This window comes from Galeopterus variegatus, unplaced genomic scaffold (assembly GCF_000696425.1).
Source record: "Galeopterus variegatus unplaced genomic scaffold, G_variegatus-3.0.2 Scaffold3565, whole genome shotgun sequence".
NCBI classification, from domain to species: domain Eukaryota; kingdom Metazoa; phylum Chordata; class Mammalia; order Dermoptera; family Cynocephalidae; genus Galeopterus; species Galeopterus variegatus.
The window spans coordinates 34,374-55,036 of record NW_007729676.1 but is presented as its reverse complement, the minus strand read 5'-3'; the positions used below and the strand labels follow the sequence as shown (position 1 = coordinate 55,036).

At 43.6% G+C, this 20,663-nt stretch overlaps 1 protein-coding gene across 1 annotated transcript in view; it reads right to left on the bottom strand.

Moving 5' to 3' along the window:
- Positions 1–10,239: 10,239 nt before the first annotated feature.
- Positions 10,240–20,663, bottom strand: part of LOC103601043 (calsyntenin-2-like) — a gene marked incomplete at its 5' end in the record, with an annotated part of 19,939 nt that continues 9,515 nt past the window's right edge. Inside the window, 2 exons of the mRNA XM_008585419.1 lie at positions 10,240–10,298; positions 12,354–12,503. Coding sequence (XP_008583641.1) covers positions 10,240–10,298; positions 12,354–12,503 — 209 coding nt within the window. The remainder of the gene's footprint in view (positions 10,299–12,353; positions 12,504–20,663) is intronic.

Here is a 20,663-nt window from a genome sequence, read left to right as displayed (position 1 = left end):
GAATGACATTGAAATTTTGATGGAGATCTTGAGCTTTCTTCCTACTTGGCTATGTTCTGTGACTTATGCACATGGATGGTTTTCAGTTAATCATATAAATACAACTGAATGCCAACTTTGAGCCAGGCTAGGCCACTTAATATCTACACCCTTTCATAGCATCATCTAACTGTCTTTTATGATACCATGCTGGTTTTTAAGTATTCATTTATTCCTGTGATTATTTGTTTGTCTGCAACTCTCACCCCTCCTCCCTCCTCTGCTCCCAACATGAGTTTCACAAGAGCAGGGACTATGTCTCTTTTGTTAGTTTTAAATCTCCAGTTCCTGGAGCAATTCCTGGAGCATAGTAGTCTCACTAAGTGTTTGAGGAACGAATGACAAGGTGCCTGTGCCCAGAGTCTAGGGCTCAGGGAATTCCCTGGACCACTTGCTCTGGTAGGAATTCCCTCTCCTTGCACACCCTGTGGATTCTCTCGCTCATTCCAGCCCTTCTGAACTGAAGGTGTGGTTGCTGTTCTGCTGGACTGGGTTTGGGGTCACTCTATGTGCTGCTTCTCCAGGGCTCTCACACCTCACACAACCCTTGGGCAAGTTGTTCTCTGGCTCAGGCACCTGAGGCACTGCACCCCAATCCCGGTAGCCTCTGGCCTTCCCTGTGCTGATAGGGGGGACTATTCTATTCTGCATGGTTCTCTCATGCCTCCATGAGCACCTTGGTTCCCAACAAGTCTCTGGTCTTGCTGGTGTTGGGTGCCACCTCTTTAAAGCGCCTGTGACAACCCTCCTCCTCTTTCATCCTGGCTCCAAGCTCTCTGGGGGGCAGTCTGGTCAGCAGCCAAAGCTGAAATGAACTGTGTGGTGCTCAGAGAGCAGGACTCCCACCCATATCTTGGCTACTTTCTCCCCAACTCCCCCATCTCTGAAGATCCTTGGCTCACATGCTTCTAAGCTCCCAAACAGAAACATGTCCCACAGAATTGATACTGGAAAGGTGTAGAAACCAGGCAGTTTAGAGCAGGCCTTCTGATAGATAATTCTCCCAAGGGGGAAATTCATTAACTCAACCAAACAGGGTACTTTTTCTTGGATTTATAGAAACTCTTCTCTCTTACGTCTAATAAACGGGAACGTTTTCTAGGCAATTTTCTTATCTTGGGACAAATGTATTATTGGTGTAAGACGGAGCAGCTGTTCTTTAAGAAGCTTCACTTTTACGGCTTTGAAAAAGCATTTACAGTTGAAGAGTATAGATCTTCACGTACATATTTTTAGTCTTTTTTAAAAGATGCCTTATGTATACTTTTTTATACTGTAGTTATGTAAATCCCTTCAATCTATCAGTTGTACAGTTTCAAAGCTTATTCTTTTTTAAATAAAAGGACCATGACTCTAGGTGGAATTAGAGCACAGGGCTTTCCATTTCACTGAACAGCACTCTACAGTGGAAACCAAATTCTGACCTCTTTAGGAAATATGTTCGAAATCCCCAGAGTCTCTCAAATACACGAGGACCCTCCAGTCCACGTGCCTGAGGGTGGGAGAGATGGCTCCCTCACCCAGCTGGGGGGCAGGGGGGTAAGCCTTCACAAAGAATTAGAAAGGTGCAGACAAAATGTGTCTTGGGCCTCAATATGCCTATAGACTTTGGCCCAGTAAACATACTCCTGAGAAAGTAGCCAAAATTCAGACAAAGACTTTTGCACAAAGATATTCACCAATGCATTAAAAAGAAAAATGGAACCATGTTAATGCCCGACAATCACACATCTCTATCTAACTGCAGCGACAAGGTCAAGCACATCTGGGTACATCTCTGTGAGGGAACATTATGCAGCTGATGAGGGGTGGTGAGGTTTTACGATGTGTGGAAATACACATGACATAAAGTTAAGTGGAGAGAGAACATGAAGTTCAAACGACTGTGAAAGAAGAGAACTATATACAATAATATTGATAATACTGTGTTAGTTGGATTCTGGGGAATTTTTATTGTGATGATTGTACTTATTCTTTATCATTTTCAAATGAGCATAAAACACTTCATAGTTTACAAAGTGTTTACATAAGAATAGTCATGGTGGTCCAATTGCCACTTACTACCTCAAGTTCTCTAATAGAACCCAGAGCTCGCAAATCTTGCCTGAAAAACATCCTCCTCCCTTGCCTGGGGGTGCCCGCCTGGGCAGACCACCTGCCTCTTTTCTTTGTCACAGAGGGCCCCTGCTGGCATGTGTGAGCCCCGCCCACCATCAGACCTGGGGGCTTTGTCTGGCCCTGGGTGATGAGGGCATTAGACATCCACTGAAGCTAAGAGCCTGAGAGCAAAAGCCTGGGAGGTGAGAAGGGGACAATGTACTGTCAATATTTGCTTCTGGGTCTGGAGGCTGGAGAAGTCCATGGAAGTGGGGAGATTCAGCGTGTGTGGGGCTGTCATGAATCAAACCTCTCAGCAGGTAGATGGAGCCCCTGCTCCTCACCTGCCCGGTCCAGTCTGTGTGACACTGGCTGCTATGACCCAGCGATGCAGAGTCTCAGGCCAGAGACAGGCACTTGTACCGGGGGACGCAGAAGGGGGAACAGAGCCGTCCTGGCTTCTGTCCTCCAGCAAAGGCCTTGCTCTTAAAACAAGACCAACCAAATAACCCACTGTCTTAAACTGTGGCTGGAAGTGAGGTCACATTTTACTCTAAATACTGACCTCCACCAACCAGGTTATCAGACGTGAGCCCTCCTCAGGATGGACTAGTTTTTAGAGGCCTCAGACAGGTTTCCCACATTGGCCCCACAGGCCTCCCTGGGCTTCCACTCCTGCTTGGGGCCCACTGACCATGCCCGCTGCTCATGTGGTGAGGTACTGCCCTGCCCGCCTGACCAGGGACACCAGCCTTCCAGCAAGGGCACCAGCTGCAGATGCCCTGAAGGCTCCCAGGTCACAGGGGCCAGGTGAGCTCTGGTTATTATACCCACTGCCTCACAGAATCTCTCTGGAAGGTCTGTCTACTTTATCCACAGTCCATGCTGGAAATCTCACATCACTCATGAAAACTAACAGGGAAATAAACACTAGTCCATCTACCTCATTACTCAACTTTCTCCAAAATCCTCCTCTGCAACCCAAACACCTGTCTCCTGTCAGTTACAGAGCAAGAGATCTTGAGCAGAACAGTGGACGTAAACAGATTCCCAGGAGGTGCAGCAATTCAGCACCAAGTTTCCTGGGGACAGTCCTCCCTGTCCCTTCCCATTGTTGCTCCCCTCTCTACCCCCTCGGGGTACCTGGGTATTTGTTTTCACTCTTCACACCTCAGCTTGGGTGCCACCTCCTCTGGGAAGCCTTTCTAACACTGGCCGAGTCTGTCTTCAGGGGAGTTCAGGACTCCATCATGGCTTTTCCAATTGTTTGGGAGGTGCAAAATGCTCCATTGTGATTTTAAAAATTGGAATAAAGGGGACTAAAAAGAGCTGCTTACTGAGCCCCTACATGTGTGTGGTTCTGGGCAAGGTGCCACAGCAGCCTTCCATCCAGTCCTTGCAAGAAGGAAATGTTCTCCCGTTTACAGTGGAAGAAGCCAATGCTTCCAGACAGGAGTGACTTTTGCAAGCTGCAGAGTGGGTTAAAGCTGAGTGGGACTCCCCAGGACTCTGATCTTTCCCGTCACCCCACGGTCTCCTTTTAGTCCCAATCTTAAGCACTAAAACCAGGACATGATGCTCAAGCCACACAGCCTTAGTTGGTTCTGTGGATTTAAATGTGTGTGTATGTTCATTTGTATGACAGTGCTGTGTCTATTTTCCCAATTTTAATCACGGTATTATTTGCATAGTGATTTAAATTTTGCAAAGTACTTCTACCCTAGAACCTCTTTTGGTCTTAACAATCCTACAGAATAGTTTGGCCAAGGATTATGATTCTTAATTTACAGTTGAGGAAACCAAATCACAGCCAGAGAAAGGGCTTCAGCAAAGCCTCTGACCAGACCAGGACGGAGCTAAGGTTTGAATCCAGCCCTTATCACCCCATGTCCAGCTCCATCTCCACTGGCTTGTACCTGACTCTTGCACCCCCTTCAACCCCCCAGCCCTCATCCCTTTCTCCAGTGTGGGGCTCAGGGCATCTGCTTGGGAAAGGAAGAAGGGCCAAAGGAACCAGAGGAAGAAAGGAACGAAAGGAGAGGCAAGTGGAGAATGGGGACGCAGGGAGAGGAGAGGCCATGGATAAAGAGGAGAGAGTCAAGAGGACAGGACCGAGGGAGACTGAGGGTGGAGGGGACAGAGACTGAGGGTAGAGGATGAAGAAGCTGAGCTCCTGGGGATGAACCTCAAATAAAGCCATTACTCTCCTGTTGAACAGAGGGTAGATGGGTAAGTTTCATGCTGAATTACCCTTGAGGAAAAGCTGGAGTCTTCTTGCTCTGGCAGGAGGAGCCACACTTGGGTCCAGCATCTCTGGGTTTGAAGCTTAACACTCAAGTCTTAGGCTCACCTTGTGTTTCCCTGGCCCATGAGACAACCAGAGGAAACCTCAGGCTCAGGCAAATAGTATCTGACCGACAGACAGTCTCTGAGTGTGGGTTTGTTTTTTTTTTTCCCTTTTTGTCTTTTTTCGTGACCGGTAACGGAATCGCAACCCTCGGTATTGCGCCTGCACTGCCCTCAACCAGTGAGCGGACCGGTCTCTATATGGGATCCGAACCCTCGGCGGGAGCGCCACCACGCTCCCAAGCGCCGCACTCTACCGAGTGCGCCACCGGGCCGGCCCGTGGGTTTGTTTTTGAATGAGTTATCATTTTAAGGTGACAGTTCCCTAGACCCAACTCAGTCAAGGAAATACGAGTTGGATGAGCATGGAGAGGAAGACAAGTAATGTGTGAGCACTTCTTAGGTGCCACGTAGACACTGCTTCATTGAACTCCAGCTACCTTTCCAGGTAAGTTTCTTCACCATTTTGTAGATAAGGTAACTGAGAGGTTACAAACATTGCCTAAGGACCACAGGCCGTCTCTCTCTTCTAAACAGTTTTTTGAGATTCCTTTTGGTAAAGCTGGTAGCATCCCCCTTTGGAAATTCCCAACCTGCAATTTCTATTCCCCTTCTTACCCCTAACACCACAAATGTCTTCTGGAATAGACTGATATGAATATGAATCCCATCTCTGTCATTTATCAGCTGTGAGACTTTGGGTAAGTCCCTCAATCTTTGTTAGCCTAAGTTTTCCTTGTCTATAAAATGGGCTGGGATGGCTCATCTTTCAGAGCCGTTCCTGTCCTCTGTGCAGTGAACTTGCTTTGGATTTTTGTACTCCTTTGCCTCTGTCTAAACTTGTCCATTGGATATCCCATTGTTTCTAGGCTGTGCTAGGTAATCCAATAAACTACTCCCTACTAAGGTGTCAATGGACAGTAGCTTTATGCAGGAGTCAGAAAACTTCTTTGGTAAAGAGCCAGATAGTAAATATTTAGGCTTTCAGAGCCATGTGGTCTCTGTCAAAATTACTCAGTTCTGCTGTTGTAGGGCAGCCATAGGCAATATGTAAATGGAAGAATGGGGCTATGTTCCAATAAAACTTTATTTATGGGCCCTGAGACTTGAATTTCATGTAATTTTCACGTGCTCGAAATATTACTCTCTTCTTTTGCTTTTTTTCCAACAATTTAAAATGTAAAACCGATTTTTTAGCTTGCAGTTAGTTTGTATAAAAACAGGTGGTGGACTAAATTTGGCCTGTGGGCTATACTTTGTTGATCCCTGGCTTGATGCTTTACTCCTGCACGAGGTATTTGCATTTTAAGTGGGGATTATCCATTAAAATAAAAGGTTGGTGCTGTAATGGTGGAGTTTCAGACACCCTGACAAGACAGTGGAGGAGAGAACTGAGGCCGGGAGACCTCCTGCACCCTGATTCTCTGGCAATGCCCTGTGTACCAGCCTGAAATCAGGGTAACGTCGTCTTCCAATCCTCTGATGGACACAGCTATGCTTTCTGAGTCCTCTGTGATTCCGTTTCCCTAAGCAAATCTGGATACCTTCCTGGCTTATCACTCTGTGATTTGAAATCAGTGCCTTTCATGCAGTAAAACCTAAGCCAGCTCTTTACTTTACTTGGTCAATAATTAATCTGACTTTTAGAAGGGGCAGGGTGAAGTCAACTGACCCCGAGGGCCTGGGCTTTTTTCTCCTTGGTGGCGGGGTAGTGGCAGATGAACAGCTGCAGAGGGGACTGGGACATACTCTTGACAAAGCTTAGCAGAGTCTCTTCTATCCCAGACATGCCTGACTGCCAACTTTATCCCCTGCCCTATGGGATCTCATGAGATTTGTTTGTAAATCCAAGCTCCTTTGCTGCTCAGTACTTTACATTGATTTTGGAATCAATACATGAGTTTGGCTACTTTTCAGGACGTGCTCCAGTCAGAAGTGCACTCAGAAGCTATCCTTTTTGGCTGGTCTCCCTGCCCCAGTCACTGCATTCCATCCTTTATGTGTGTGGTTGTCCAAGGGGTTCTTCTTCCCTGAGATCTCACCTAACTGCACAGAGGCATGTAAGTCTCTGGGGCTCCCTTACCCTCAGGAGGACATGGGAGGCCCTCCCTCCATGATCCGGTCCCTGTCGGCCAGTCCAGTCTTCTTCCCCTGGGTCCCAACCATGCCTTGCTCCTTCCCACCTTCTTAACACCTGCTCCCTAGTCTGGAACATCCTTGCTCTTGGGGCTACAGCCTATTATCCTTCCAGATGTGTTCCAGGGGCATCTCTCCCAGGGCCCCTGCTTGGAGCAAGTTTAAATGTCTCCTTTATGTTCCTGTCATTCCCTCCATCACAGCTTTTGTCCTCAGTATTGCCATGACCTCCTTCCACGCTATGAGTCCTGTAGGTCATATGTGTCTCTGTGCCCCCAGCCTTTAGCACACCGTGGGCCTTCAGTAAAGGGTGAGTGAATTCACTCCAACAATGTTTCCTACTGTGTAATGTCAGTGTGAATAACCAAGGGAAAATTAATCTCTATCAGCAGCTTTTGTGCTCTTGTCTTTTCAACACAAATGTGTTAGACACACTCTAAGTGTCTACTCAGTATTTTCTGCATGACCTTCTTACTCAAAGTGAAGTTCATGGACTAGCAGCATCCAGACCTACCCCAGGCCTTTAAACCCAGGATCTACATTTCACCAGGCCCAGCTGTCTCCTGTGCACACTCAGATTGAGAAGCACTCTCTGAGAAACCGCCCTTCCTTCCTAATGAAGGCCTGGTTTGTGGAGTGGTGGAAACACTGGGATAATCTGGTGCACCTGGAGAATTACCCAAAGAATTGACAGGAAATGGTTCAACAAAGCAGCTGCATCTGCCTTTCCTTTTATTTTAAATAGGACAACTTATTGTGAAGGTAGAAGGAACAGGAGCTGGTTGGGCTTGTTGGAGAAACGCTTCCAACTGGCAGTGCTAGGTGAACTGCTGCCGAGCAAGGTGTCTTTAGCTGCCGGGGATCTAGGGACAAGGCGAGCAGACAGATGGTTCTGCCGGGGCTGCAGAGCTGATTCTGCCCTGTGGAAAACCTTGGATCCAGACTGGCCGAATGTCTGATCAGCGACATGTCTGGGGAAGAAATGGTGAAAGGCCACCAGGAAAGTCTCCAGTGACTCTCTTTAAAGGGAAATTATTTTGCATAAAGGGACAATGAAGTACTGAACTTTGGGTCCAGACTGGCAGAAGCAGGTAATAAATACGAAATGTGACTTTCAACAATAAAAGGGTAAATATACCCAGTAAATGTTGCGGAAAACAATGTTTTCAGCTTGAAGCAGAAAGAGGTGGGCCAAGGGATTAAAAAGAAAAATAAAGGAAAGCATAAACAAGGGATGTGTTTCTCCAAATAAGATAACATAAAATGAAAGCTAAACAAACAACCCCCCCCCAAACTAACAGTTGCATTACAAATGATCCTGTAAGGGACAGTTGGGTGCCCCCTATAAGGAGGGGTCCGCAGGGTCGCATGACTCAGCAACATCTCCAACTGCGTCCACTACTGTCACTGCACCATCGCCCGATGGCCTCCAGGGCGCCACCTCTTCTGCAGTGGTATGACCCATGAATGGATGCAGACCCTCCTGCAAGTCCTTAGAGCACAACAGGTCCAGGCTTGGATGATTGTGCCCAAATGGCAAGAGGGAAACAAACACTAAGAAGACTGCAAATCCAGACACCTGGAATGAGAAGCAGGACAGGAACCCTCCTGGGTTTCCTGCTTTAGCATGTGGCTGCTGCAGGTGCACCTCTTTCCTGTCTCCTGATATAATCTCTCATCTCCATGGACTAGAGGTGTCTCTAAGCACGCATGAGTTCTCAAAGCTCAGGACAAAACAGAGATGTAATTCTCCCTCCCAGTCACACAGGTCTGGTTTATGCCTTGAGGCCCCTCTTTTTCCATGGCCAGTTGAGAATGGGAGTGTTCCCTTCAGCCAAGTCCCACCTACCCCTGCAGAGGGAGCTGACCCTAACCACCTCTTCAAAATTACAATCTCGGAATACAGCAGAGAAGATGAAACTTACCCAGGAGCAACATGCACGTACCTGGCACCTTGGGGTCATTTCTGGATGCAAAGCCTTTTTCCCTTCCCTCGCTGCCAGCAGAACCCCTGATAAGCCCTGCTCAGCCTATTAGGGAGCAATTCCAGCAAGCAAGCTTTTAGTCTATGCTCAGGTGAGGGATGGAAAGTTCAGCGCCAGGGGCTGTGAGAAGTGAGGTTCTGCCCTCTGGGAGCCCACGTTCCTTCTGAGAAGACAAGACCAACCCACAGAAAAAGACTGAAATTGAAAAATCACAGTCCAAGCAGACAATGCCTGGGCCAGAGTATGAAAGGCAGGAGGCTGCAGAGCCAGGGTATGGGTGTCCCTTCACAGCTGGGCAAGGCCAGCAGTACACTGGAAAAGCCAAAGTCCTGCACATGAAAGGGGCTATTGTGATGGAATATGGGGGCCACTGTTCTGGGGCACCACTGGAGTCTGGTAGCAGGTCCCTATGGGCCCTGGGAAGGAAAGGCAGGATCCTTTGCTCCAAGACAGCTCACTGGGAGCAGCCGGCTGTGGCAAGGGCTGGGTGACGAGTTTCTGGGACAGCTCGGGAAGGCGGGAGGGCCCTGTGCATGATGGATTGCTTTTACTGTGCTGCAGTCCCCTCCTGCCTGGAGGGAAATTACTTAGAACAGGTACAAGAATTTAAACTGCCAAACTGCGTTTGCTTGGTGACACATGTTGCTTGGGAAGTCAGTTTGGGAGGGGCCTCTGTTCTCCCTGGAAATGCCAGGGAATTAGGTCTGGCACATGCATGCAGATCCTTCCCAGCTGGGTGTGAGGAGCTTGAGGCTCACTGCAGCTCCATACCCTGGCCTCAGAATCTCAGCCCCTCCCTGCCCCCGCCCTGACCTCTCCAATCCTGCTTCACACTTCTCCCCAGTCACCACCCTTTCTGTGAGCCAGGCTGTGCTTCTTACACATTCTTCACCAGCCCTCTGAAAAACTTCCCTTCTCTGTGCTCCCCTCCCATCTACAAAAGTGCAGGATTCACCCCACACCCGCTCCAAGAAAAGCCATCCGTTTCCCCTAGGACCTGGCGACCTCTCACAGGAAGGTGCAGCTGGCTTCCCCTGCGGCAAGCAAAGAAACCAACCAATAAAACATGGCTCACTCCAGCTTGCTCTGCAAGTCTGGGACGAGGGGCCAGATGAGAGACACACATCTGACCCACATCTGGGTCAGTTCTTCCCTGGAGAAAGGTGCACTTTCAGCTATGAGGCTGCAGCCCTGGCCAGGGGTGACAGAGAGAACGGGCCCCACGATGCATGGGCCAGAGGTGAGGGCTGCCCAAGTGGAGGAATAAAGGGACCAGTGTTCAAGAAGAAGGTGAGCTTCCTCTCTAGGTCTGTGGGCTGTGACAGGAATGGCAGGAAGGAGCTGAGACCCTGATACACATACCAGAGCAGCTGGAGGGCCTGTCTGTGATCTGAAAGCTTCAGGGGCGATGGCTGGGAGAAGGACTTAATGGCTGTCTATGGGGGTGAGCTGGAGGGAGGAGAGTAGAGATGCAGAATTGTGCCAGCTCAGGCACGGAAGCACCCTGAAGTTGTCAATTCTGATGTTACACATACTTAAGTCACTTTGCCTGACACGATGAACTGATGCAGGCAATTGCCGCTTCCCTGTTTGTTGCACAGGAAGGTGCATTTTTTATTCAGGTTGTGCTGATCACTCATTCCTCTGCTCCACACTTGCTGAGTGCCTGCATCGTGCTCAGCCCTGTGCTGGGCCCTGGAGACACAGAGCAAATGGGCGCTGTCCTTGCCCTCCAGCAGCTCACGTTCTGCAGCTGCAGATGTCACTGTGCACTGAAGGGGAGGTGCTCAGTGCGTCCTTCACACACTGAGTCAAGCATCATGACCAGGCTTTTCTTTGCATACATTTAACACTACATTTGCCTACACTGAATGAGTACAAACCCTGTTATGAAATTACATTTAAATGTAGGTATAAACACGCAGTCCCAAATCTGTAGGTGCCTCATTTGTCAAAGACAAAAACAACTGGAACCGTTCTCCAGATATGGATTCATGGTTTGCTTTTTCCATTTAAAATCTTAATGGGAGCATATTCTATGCTTAGAGAGCTTATATATTCTTTCCAGGCTTTCTCTTCAAAGTCTAGACCTTCACAGGGGGATAATCCTTATAAGTTAAAATAAAACAAGGTGAGCTCTTCTTTACTCAGATAGCTTTTCATTCATTCATTCATTCATCCAATGACTCTTTCTTCAGAACCTACAACTAGGGCCAGACACTAAGCCTGAGAAATTCAGGGGTGAACTAGAAACAATCCTGCCCTCTGGGTCCTTGAATCTAGTGAATTATATTCAACCAAAGCTCAGGCTCCCTCAGGATGAGAAAACACAGTTTCCCAGTCTGGCTTGTCTTTCTTTCTGTGTATCTTGCTTGGTCCTAAAGAGACTGGCACACAGATGACTCTATTTTGTTCTTTACCTCACACATGTCTTACCTGCGGCTCCTCTACTGCACGTTTCATCTTCACTACTTTGTTCAAAGGCAAACAACTCACTGTCTGCAGAGGTGGGTTTAGTCCCCCCTCCCCGTGTTCCTAGTTTAAAGTTGGAGGGAGTTCAAGTTCTGCAGAGGAGAAGCACTGTGAGACATGCCTTCTGAGGGAGCTATCCCAGGTAGCTCCTGCTGCATGGGTGTCCTTGCTTTGTACCATGAGGTCGTGCCCATCCGCCCCTGATGAACTGGATTAGGAACAGTACCTGACTAAAAGGTAGCCATTCAAAGTCTGACCAGGGACTTCCAGGGGGCCTGACATCGGTCTGACCGATAGGAATGTGAGTGACTAACACAGACTAACATGGACTGTAGGGGAATTTTAAAATGAAAGATACAAAAAAAAAAAAGAGAGGGAGTAGAATATCATGAGGCCAGAAGCTTAAAAATGCACCAAGAGAAGGCCGTGAGCAGAAGCCAAAAGGGACGCCTCCATGAAGCACCATGAGTCACAAGCAAGCAGTGGCCTGCGGCATCGTCAACACACGAAGCAGAGACAGGGAGTGGCCAGGCACAGAGATAACTCTAGGATCGCTGCTTGGTACCACACCCACTGGTGTCCCCACCCAAGCCGTTATAGTCCACAAGCCACCCACCTCTCTGTAAGATCCGTCCAGGCTGTCCTTGCTGTCCTTTCCATGCTTGCTCCTCCTTAGCTCAGTGATAAGCCCCGTGGTCTAAAGGTAACCTGGACATTTGCTCTGTCTTTGTATCCTAAAAGATCTAAACTGACACAAAACTCCACCTCCATCAAAAGCCATTGCTCCTCCAGTCCCAGAGCCAACATGTTAGAAATGCCCTAATCCTGAGGCTGGATTCTGGCTCTCCCTCCTCTGCCTGTATATGCTCTGCACGAGCATGGGGGACCTGACGACCTTCCCCAGGTGTTGAGCGGTGCTGCCAAACTTGAAGCACATCAGCTAGACGCAGCACCCTTGAGCAAAGTGAAAAGGCTTGCTGGCAATTTCTCCTGAGTGCTGTGAGATAATTACCATTGATTCAAAGATGTCATGAGTTTTGCGAAAGGGAACACTGGACAAACTGGGAACATGACATTAGACCTTCCCAGCTATAGAATGGGGGTAATCTATAACATAAGGGTTGTGAGAACAAACAAGCTACTCTATTCTTGCAGCAAAGTGACTGCACTTTAAGAATTCTTCCAGTTACGTGTTGTGATGATGTGAAGACAAGTCCAGTGCCTTCTATACACCAAGCCACGCTGCCTTCACATGAAAGCTGATAAAGTCAGGCCCACCTTGCCAGCCAGGCTTGCAAACTGGCTTCACATCCACCTGCACCAGGGTGTCCTGAGCAGCAGGCTTCTGTCCACAGTCGTAGGCGGTCACCAGGATCTCATACTGGCGTTGCTTGTCGTAGCTCAGCTTCTCGGTGTTCCTGATGTTGCCTGAGGAACGGGGATGTTCAAAATTACTTCAGGTCAAGTTAACCACTCTGCACTTTTTCCAAATACCTTCTTCACTGCATCAACCCTCACAAGAATGAAATGACCCTTTTCCCCATCTCTTTGTGAGAACGAGGCCAGACAGAAGCACGGCGGCTTCCACCTGTGGCCTGCTCGTGCTTCGCTGCTAGATTCCCGGGAACCACTGGCTGAAGCCACTCCAGCTGTGCAGTGGGGCCACTAGGGAATTCTGAGCACACATCTGGAATCCAGCTGGCTGTGTTTGTAAGTAATGGGCTGGCAGGAAACTCCCTCCTAAAGAGCATCCGTGTTGCCGTGTCCCTGATGTAGGGCACAGAGAGATTGTCTGCCATGAAATCTCTGGGAAAAAGATGGAATTCACAAAATGTCCTCACACATATTTTTTTAACATCTGGGCTTGTTGCCAGGAATGTTTACTGCCTCTTCTCACATTATTTTGCTGCCAAATAGGAAATAAAATCAATAAGAAAGTGTGTGACCTCCCTTCTGAAAGCCACACAGAGTAACAGATTCCTTCAGAGACATTTTTCTTCTCCAAGAGAGACCAACATTTTTTTCTGAGCCATTTGCATGTTTTTGTTCCTATGGGTTTGATATTATGATTAAGAAATAAATATTGGGTAATTAATGAGCAAAATTTTAATTGACTATTTTGCTGAAATACAAAATATTAGTTCTTTTGGTTCCAAAGAACTAATAAAGATCCAAAGTGCATTTAATACTTTTAAGTTTTTAATTCCAAGAGATTAAAGTCTTCCTTTGCTGGAAATAATTTCATTTCCACTTTTTTTTTTTGACGGTGGCATTGACAACAAATTAGAACTCAAATGTTATCATTCTCTTTTACCAGAAGTGAAATTAAGAAAATGGAAATTAAAAAACAAACCAACCAACAAAAAGGTATATAAATATGGAATGGCTGACTCAAGTAAATATTTATATTCCTTCAAAACTAAAGGAAAATTACCCGAATGAGCTTTCTTCCATTCCAACTGATGTACAAGCGGTCTTCGAAAAGTTCATGGAAAGAATTGTGTTATCTTTTAATTCTATTTTTCCACAAACTTTTTGAAGTACCCTCAGATATTGTTTATGTGAATTGAGACAACATGGACTAAGATAAGAAAGCCTGGAAAATCAGAAAAGTCAAATAATGCTTTAAAGATTGAAAAAGTTGATTCCCCAATCACCCAATGTTAGCAAAACAGTTCTCAGCACCAGGCCACGAGCAGGTGCTGCCGGTGGGAATTTATGTCCCGGTGGGGAGTACAGGGAGCAGAGGCTGGCTGATGGCGAGGAGGCATTATGAAGTTGCCCCAGACATTGAACCAAGAGTTAGGATAATTTATTCTGCTCTCTGTTCTGGACTGTTTCTAAAAATGCAACTGCATCCAACAATGCAAGGTAAAATTTGGTTTAATAAAGTCGGTCAAAAATCTCTGACTAAAATTGGGTTTGATGTATTTCTGGCTTTGTTGTTGGTGTTCTGAATCCCTTCAATTTTTCCCAAATACATGTTTCCGTTCAGTTCTGGGGACCTGCACTGGTCTATAATGGCTCAGCATTGGGTTGGTAACATTCCCCACAGATTGTGTTAACAAACTCGTTTGTGGTTATAGTCATCACAGGGGGGGGAATTCTGCCAGGGGATACACTCGAATATAACCACAAGAAGTGTGTTTCCCCAACATCAAATTGAATTTTGAGCAAAAAGTTTCAACTTTCTCTTTCTCTAAAGTTAAATGGCTCTCCAAAGATATACCTCCTGGAAGAGGAAAGCTCGGGGTTTACAATCCGTATGACATTAAGCAGACCAAACACTATTGATTGTGGTAGAGAAATAAACACACAAGCTGAATCCGTGACTCAATTTGCTGCAGCTCCACTTCTGTAACAAGTCTTAATGCAACTGTCTGAGAAACTGATTTACTTTCCTCTGCCACCATCAACTTCATGCATGTGAGAATGGGTTTCAAAGCACTAGATCTGATGCATTAGGTCAAAAATGAGAGTGTAATATTGTGGCCAATTGTTGCCTGGGAGAAGGTCATATTTGGATAAGACAAACACAAAATTTTTTGAAAGCTCAGAAAAAGCCATCTGTATTGCTCTGTTGCAATTGTATTTTTTTTCTCCCACATTTGAATGGTTTTTCCTCCTAGTGCCTTCTCAGGAGACCTGAGCTGACAGCCCAGGAGAGCTACGGTCCCTGGGCCTGTTTCTCCAGGTTCACATGAATCTGGGAAGCTAAGCCTCAAAGAACAAGCAGTACCCACCTTGCATATTGGTGAAGGTATTGTTTTTAAGCTCAGGGGGAGTTGGGGGTTGGAGGGGCAAAGATAAGCACACTGACTGGCACTCTCCTTCTGGTGGAATTAAAACCAGAACAACCATTCTGGAAAAGCTACTTGGCAGTATGGTCGTCCCTCAATACCTGGGAGGCATTGGTTCCCAGACCTCTGCGGATACCAAAGTCCACAGATACTCAAGTCCCTGAAATAAAATAGTGTAGTGTTCACATACAATCTACACACAACCTCCCATACACTTTAAATCATCTCTAGATTACTTATAATACCTAATACAATGCTAACATTATGTAAATAGTTGCAATACTGTATTGTTTTTATTTGTATCGTTTTCTATCATTGTATTATTATTTATTCATTCATTTTCTGAGTGTTTCGGATCTGAGGTTGTCTGAGTCAGTGGATGCAAAACCCACAGATGTGGAGGGTGCACTATGAATGCCAGTCGCTTTGAAATTGCTCATACCTTTTGGGCATGCAGTTCCTCTAAAAATTGATTCTAGGGAAATGATAAAAATTACAGATATATGTGCAAATATGTTCATCTGACTATTATGTATTCCATTGAAAAGTAGTCCGATAGTAAGGAAAGAGCTAAGTATAACAGTCTATGCATAAGATGGAATGTGCTTCAGCAGCGAAAGTGGTGATTATGAAGCGTTCTTAAGGGTGGGGAAAGTACCTATAATGGAGTGTTAAGTGAAAAAAAGGACAAAGAAAAGCAAGGATAGTGTGTCTGGAATTTTGTTTAACAACTTCATAGAAAAACGATTGGAAGTGTGGTGAGCTGCTGGTAGTAGTGGTTATCTCTGGCAGGATCAGAGACACCTCATTTCCTTCCTGTACTCCTCTGAGATTCCCAAATTTCCCACACAGGCATGCATTGCTTTGCTATCCAGGTAGGAAAGAAGTGCACTCCATTTTCTGTCAGTCAGCAGACCTCAGGACACACTCTGCTCAGAAGTGTCGCAGTCCTGCTACTCCTTACTAGACAGGCTCCCGATAAAGACAGAGCCCGGCTGAGGCTGTGTGAAGACCAGACAATGGCTTGAAAGTACAAAGATCTGCCAAGTGGTGAGTGGGTGTCACTGAAACTCCTGCTGCTCCCTCTGCCACCGTTCCCTGCCATCGTTGAGTGGTTGGCTTGTGCCAGACCCCAGAGAGTGCCTTGTTTGTGTTAGTTCAGGTAACAGTCACATTACACAGGTACAACATTTAATTCCCATTTTACTGATGATCGAGGCTCAAGTAACTTGTCAAAGACCACACACACACACACACACACACACACGCAGTGGTCGATGCAGGATTAAGACACACTTTGGGAGTTTTTTTCCAGCATTATTGAGGTATGATTGAAAAATAAAAATTATATATATTTAGGGTATGGAACATGAATTTTTAAATATATATACATTATGAAATGACTACCGCAACCAGGCTATTTAACATATGCATCACCTCACATAGTTACTTTTTTGTGTGTGTGGTGAGAACACTTGAGATCTACTCTCAGCAAATTTCAAGTGTACAATACATTATTATTAATCATAATCACCATTCTATACTTTAGGTACCCAGAACTTATTCATTTTGTAACTGAAGGTCTGTACCCTTTGACCAATATCTCCGCTTTTTCCCAGCCCCCAGCCCCTGGAAACCACCATTCTACTCTCTATTACTGGGAGTTCTACCTTCTTTTAATGATGTCCCATGTAAGTGAGAACATGTGGGATTTGTCTTTCTGTGTCTGGCTTATTTCACTTAACGCAATGTCCTTAAGGTTCATCCAAATTGTTTCAAATGACAGGATTTCCTTCTTTAAGGCTAAATAATATTTATTGTGTGTGTGTGTGTGTGTGTGTGTGTGTACACGTATCTCTCACATTTTCTTTATCCATTAATCTCTTGACAGATGCTTAGGTTGTTTCCATATCTTGGCCATTGTAAATAATGCTGCAATGAATATAGGAGTGCAGCTACCTCTTCAAGATAGTAATTTTATCTCCTGTGGATATATATACCCAGAAGTGGGATTGCTGGATCATATGTTAGTTCTGTTTTTAATTTTTTTTGAGGAACCTTCACACTATTTTCCATAATGACTGTACCAATTTACATCACCACTAACTGTGCATAGATCCCTTTTCTCCACATCCTCACCAACACTTGTTATCTTTTGACTTTGATAACAGCCATCCTAATAGGTGTGAGGTAATATCTCACTGAGGTTTTGATTTTCATTTCACTGATGATTAGTGATGTTGAGCATATTTTCATATACCCGTTGGCCATTTGTACATCTTCTTGGGAAAAATGTCCATTCAAGTCTTTTGTCCATTTTTAAATCAGGTTTATTTGGCTTTTACTATTGAGTTGTATGATTTCCTTATATGTTTTGGATAACTCCTTATTGCATATATATTTTACAAATATTTTCTCTTATTCCATATGTTGTCTTTTCATTTTGTTGATTTTTTTCCCTTTACTGTGCAGAAGCCTTTTAGTTTGATATGGTCCCACTTACTTATTTTTGCTTTTCTTGTCTGTGCTTTTGGTGGCAAGTTCAAAAAATCATCACCAAGACCAATGTCAAGGAGGTTTCCCCCTATGCTTTCTTCTAGGAGTTTCATGGTTTCAGGTATTACATTTAAGTTTCTAATTAATTTCAAATTGATTTTTGTGTATGGTATAAGATAAGGCATCCAATTTCATTTTTTTTCCTTGTGGATATTCAGGGTTTTTTTGTATTTTTCATGTTTTTGTTGAAAATTAGCTAACCGTATATGTGTGGATTTATTTCTGGGCTCTCTATTCTGTTAGATTGGTCCATGTGTCTTTTTATTATGCCAGTACCATACTGTTTTGATTCCTATAGCTTTGCAATATAGTATGAAATCAAGAAATGTGATGCCTACAGCTTTGTTCTTGCTTAAGATTGCTTTAGCTATTCACTGTCCTTTGTGGTTTCATACAAGTTTTAGTATTTTTTTCTGTTACTGTGCAAATCGCCATTGGAATTATGATAGGGATTACATTGAATCCATATATCGATTTGGGTAGTACTGATATTTTAATTCACTCAGTCCATGAATATGAGATATCTTTCCATTCCTTTGTGTCTTCTATAATTTCTTTCATCAATGTTTTTATGATTTTCAGTGTACAGATCTTTCACCTCCTTTATTAAATTTATTTCTAAGTATTTTATTCTTTTTGATTCTATTTTCAATGGAATTGTTTTCTTGATTTCTTTTTCAAATAGTTTGCTGTTAGTGTACAGAAATACAATTGATTTTTGTGTGCTACTTTTGTATCCTGTAACTTTACTGAATTTGTTTATTAGTTTTAACAGTTTTTTGGTGAAGTTTTTGGGGTTTTCTATATTTAAGATTTTATCATCTGAAAGCATAAAATTTTACTTCTTCCTTTCTTATTTGGACACTGTTCATTTATTTTGCTTGCCTAAATATTCTGGCTAGGACTTTCAGTACCATGTTTAATAGAAGTGGCAAGAGTGGGCATCCTCATCTTGTTCCTAATCTTAGAGAAAAAGCTTTCAATTTTCATCACGTTATGTATGTATCATCACATATGTATGTGTCATGTATGTATGGTGTTAGCTATGAGCTTGTGATATACAGCCTTTAATATGTTGAGACAAATTCCTTCTGTACCTAATTTATTGAGTTTTTTTTTTAATCATGAAAGGATGTTGAATTTGTCAAATGCTTTTTCTGCATCTATTAAGATGATCATATGGTTTTTGTCCTTCATTCTGTTAATGTGCTGTATGACATTTATTGATTTGTATATGTGAAACCTTCCTCATGTCCTAGGGATAAATCTCACTTGATCATGGTGCCTGATCCTTTTAATGTGCTATTGAATTTAGTTTGCTAGCATTTTGTTGAGGATTACTTTTGCATCCGTATTCATCAGGGATACTGGCCTGTAATTTTCTTTTCTTGTATGTCCTTGTCTGGCTTTGGTATCAGGGTAATGCCAGCTTCATAAAATGAGTCTGGAAGTGTTTCTTCCTCTTCAATTTTTTGGAAGAGTTTGAGAAGGATTTGTTCTAATTCTTCCTTAAATGTTTGGTAGAACTCAGCTTTGAAGACATCAGGTCTTGGGCTTTAACAGAAGTTCTTTAAAAACTACTGAATCAACCTCCTTATTCATTATTGGTCTGTTCAGATTCTCTGTTTCTTCATAATTCAGTCTTGGTAGGTTGTATGTTTCTAGTAATGTGTCCATTTCTTCTAGGTTTTCCAATTTGTTGATGTATAATTGTTCTTAGCTGTCTCTTATGATTCTTTGTATTTCTATGGCATCAATTGTTACATCTCCTCTTTCATTTCTGATTTTATTTATTTGAGACTTTTCTCATTTTTCTTAGGCTAGCTAAAGGTTTGTCAATTTTGTTTATCTTTTCAAAAAGCTTACTTGGTGTCATTGATTTTTTTCTCTTATTATTTTTATTTAGTCTTTATTTCATTTATTTCTGCTCTAATCTGTTTCTTTCTTACACTAACTTGGAGCTTGAGGTGTAACAGTAGGTGGTTTATTTGAGCTCTTTCTTCCTTTTTTAAAAAAATATAGGTATTTATTGCTATAAAAGTCCTTGCTGTATCTGATAAGTATTGATATGTTGTGTTTCCATTTTCATTTGTCTCAAGATATTTTTAAATTTTCCTTTAGATTTCTTCTTTGACCATTGATTGAACAGGAGAACGTTATTTAATTTTCACATATTTGTGAATTTTTCAGTTTTCCTCCTATTATTAATTTCTAGTTGCATACTATTGTGTTTGAAAAAGATACTTAACAAGATTTCAATCTTTTTAAATTTAAGACTTCTTCTAAGACCTAACATGATCTATCCTGGAGAATGTTCTGTGTGTGCTGTGAATTCTGCTGCTGTTTGAAGGAATGTTCTGAATATGTCTATTAGTCCATTTGATCTAAAGTATGGTTCAAATTCAATATTGCCTTATTGATTTTCTGACTGGATAATCAATAGAAAATGTCGTATTGTTGAAATACATTGCTGAAAGTGGTGTATTGAAGTCCCCTGCTATTGCTGTACTGTTGTCTATATTTCCCTTCAGATCTGTTAGTATTTGCTTCATATATTTAGTTGTTCCAATGTTGAATGCATGTATATTTGCAATTGTTATAGTGTCTTCATCAGTTATATCATGACCTTTTCTGTCTCTTGTTACAGTTTTTGACTTAAAGTCTATTTTGTCTGATATAAGTATAGCCACCCCTGCTCTCCTTTGGTTTCATTTTCATGGGATATCTTTTTCCATCTCTTCACTTTCAGTATATGTGTTTCCTTAAAGGTGAAGTGAGTCTCTTATAGGCAGCCTATAAGACTCCTAGTTGGGTGTTTATTTTTTATTCATTTGCCGACTCTATGTCTTTTGATTGGTGAATTTAGTTCATTCACATTTATAGAAATTATTGTTAGGTCAGGATTTATGATTGCCATTTTGTTAATCATTTTCTTGTTGTTTTGTGGATTTTTGTTTCTTTCTTCCATTTTTTTTAGTCTTCTCCCCCCCGGCCCCCAGATCAGGATGATGTTTGCTTCATAGAATGAGTTTGGGAGCTTTGCGTCTGTTTTAATCTTTTGGAATAGTCTGTAAAGAATTGGTGTCAATTCCTCTTTGAATGTTTGGTATAATTCTGCTGTGAATCCATCTGGTCCTGGGCTTTTCTTTGTTGGAAGCTTTCTGATAACAGCTTCAATCTCCTTTATTGTTATTGGTCTGTTCAGATTTTCTATGTCTTCATGGCTCAGTTT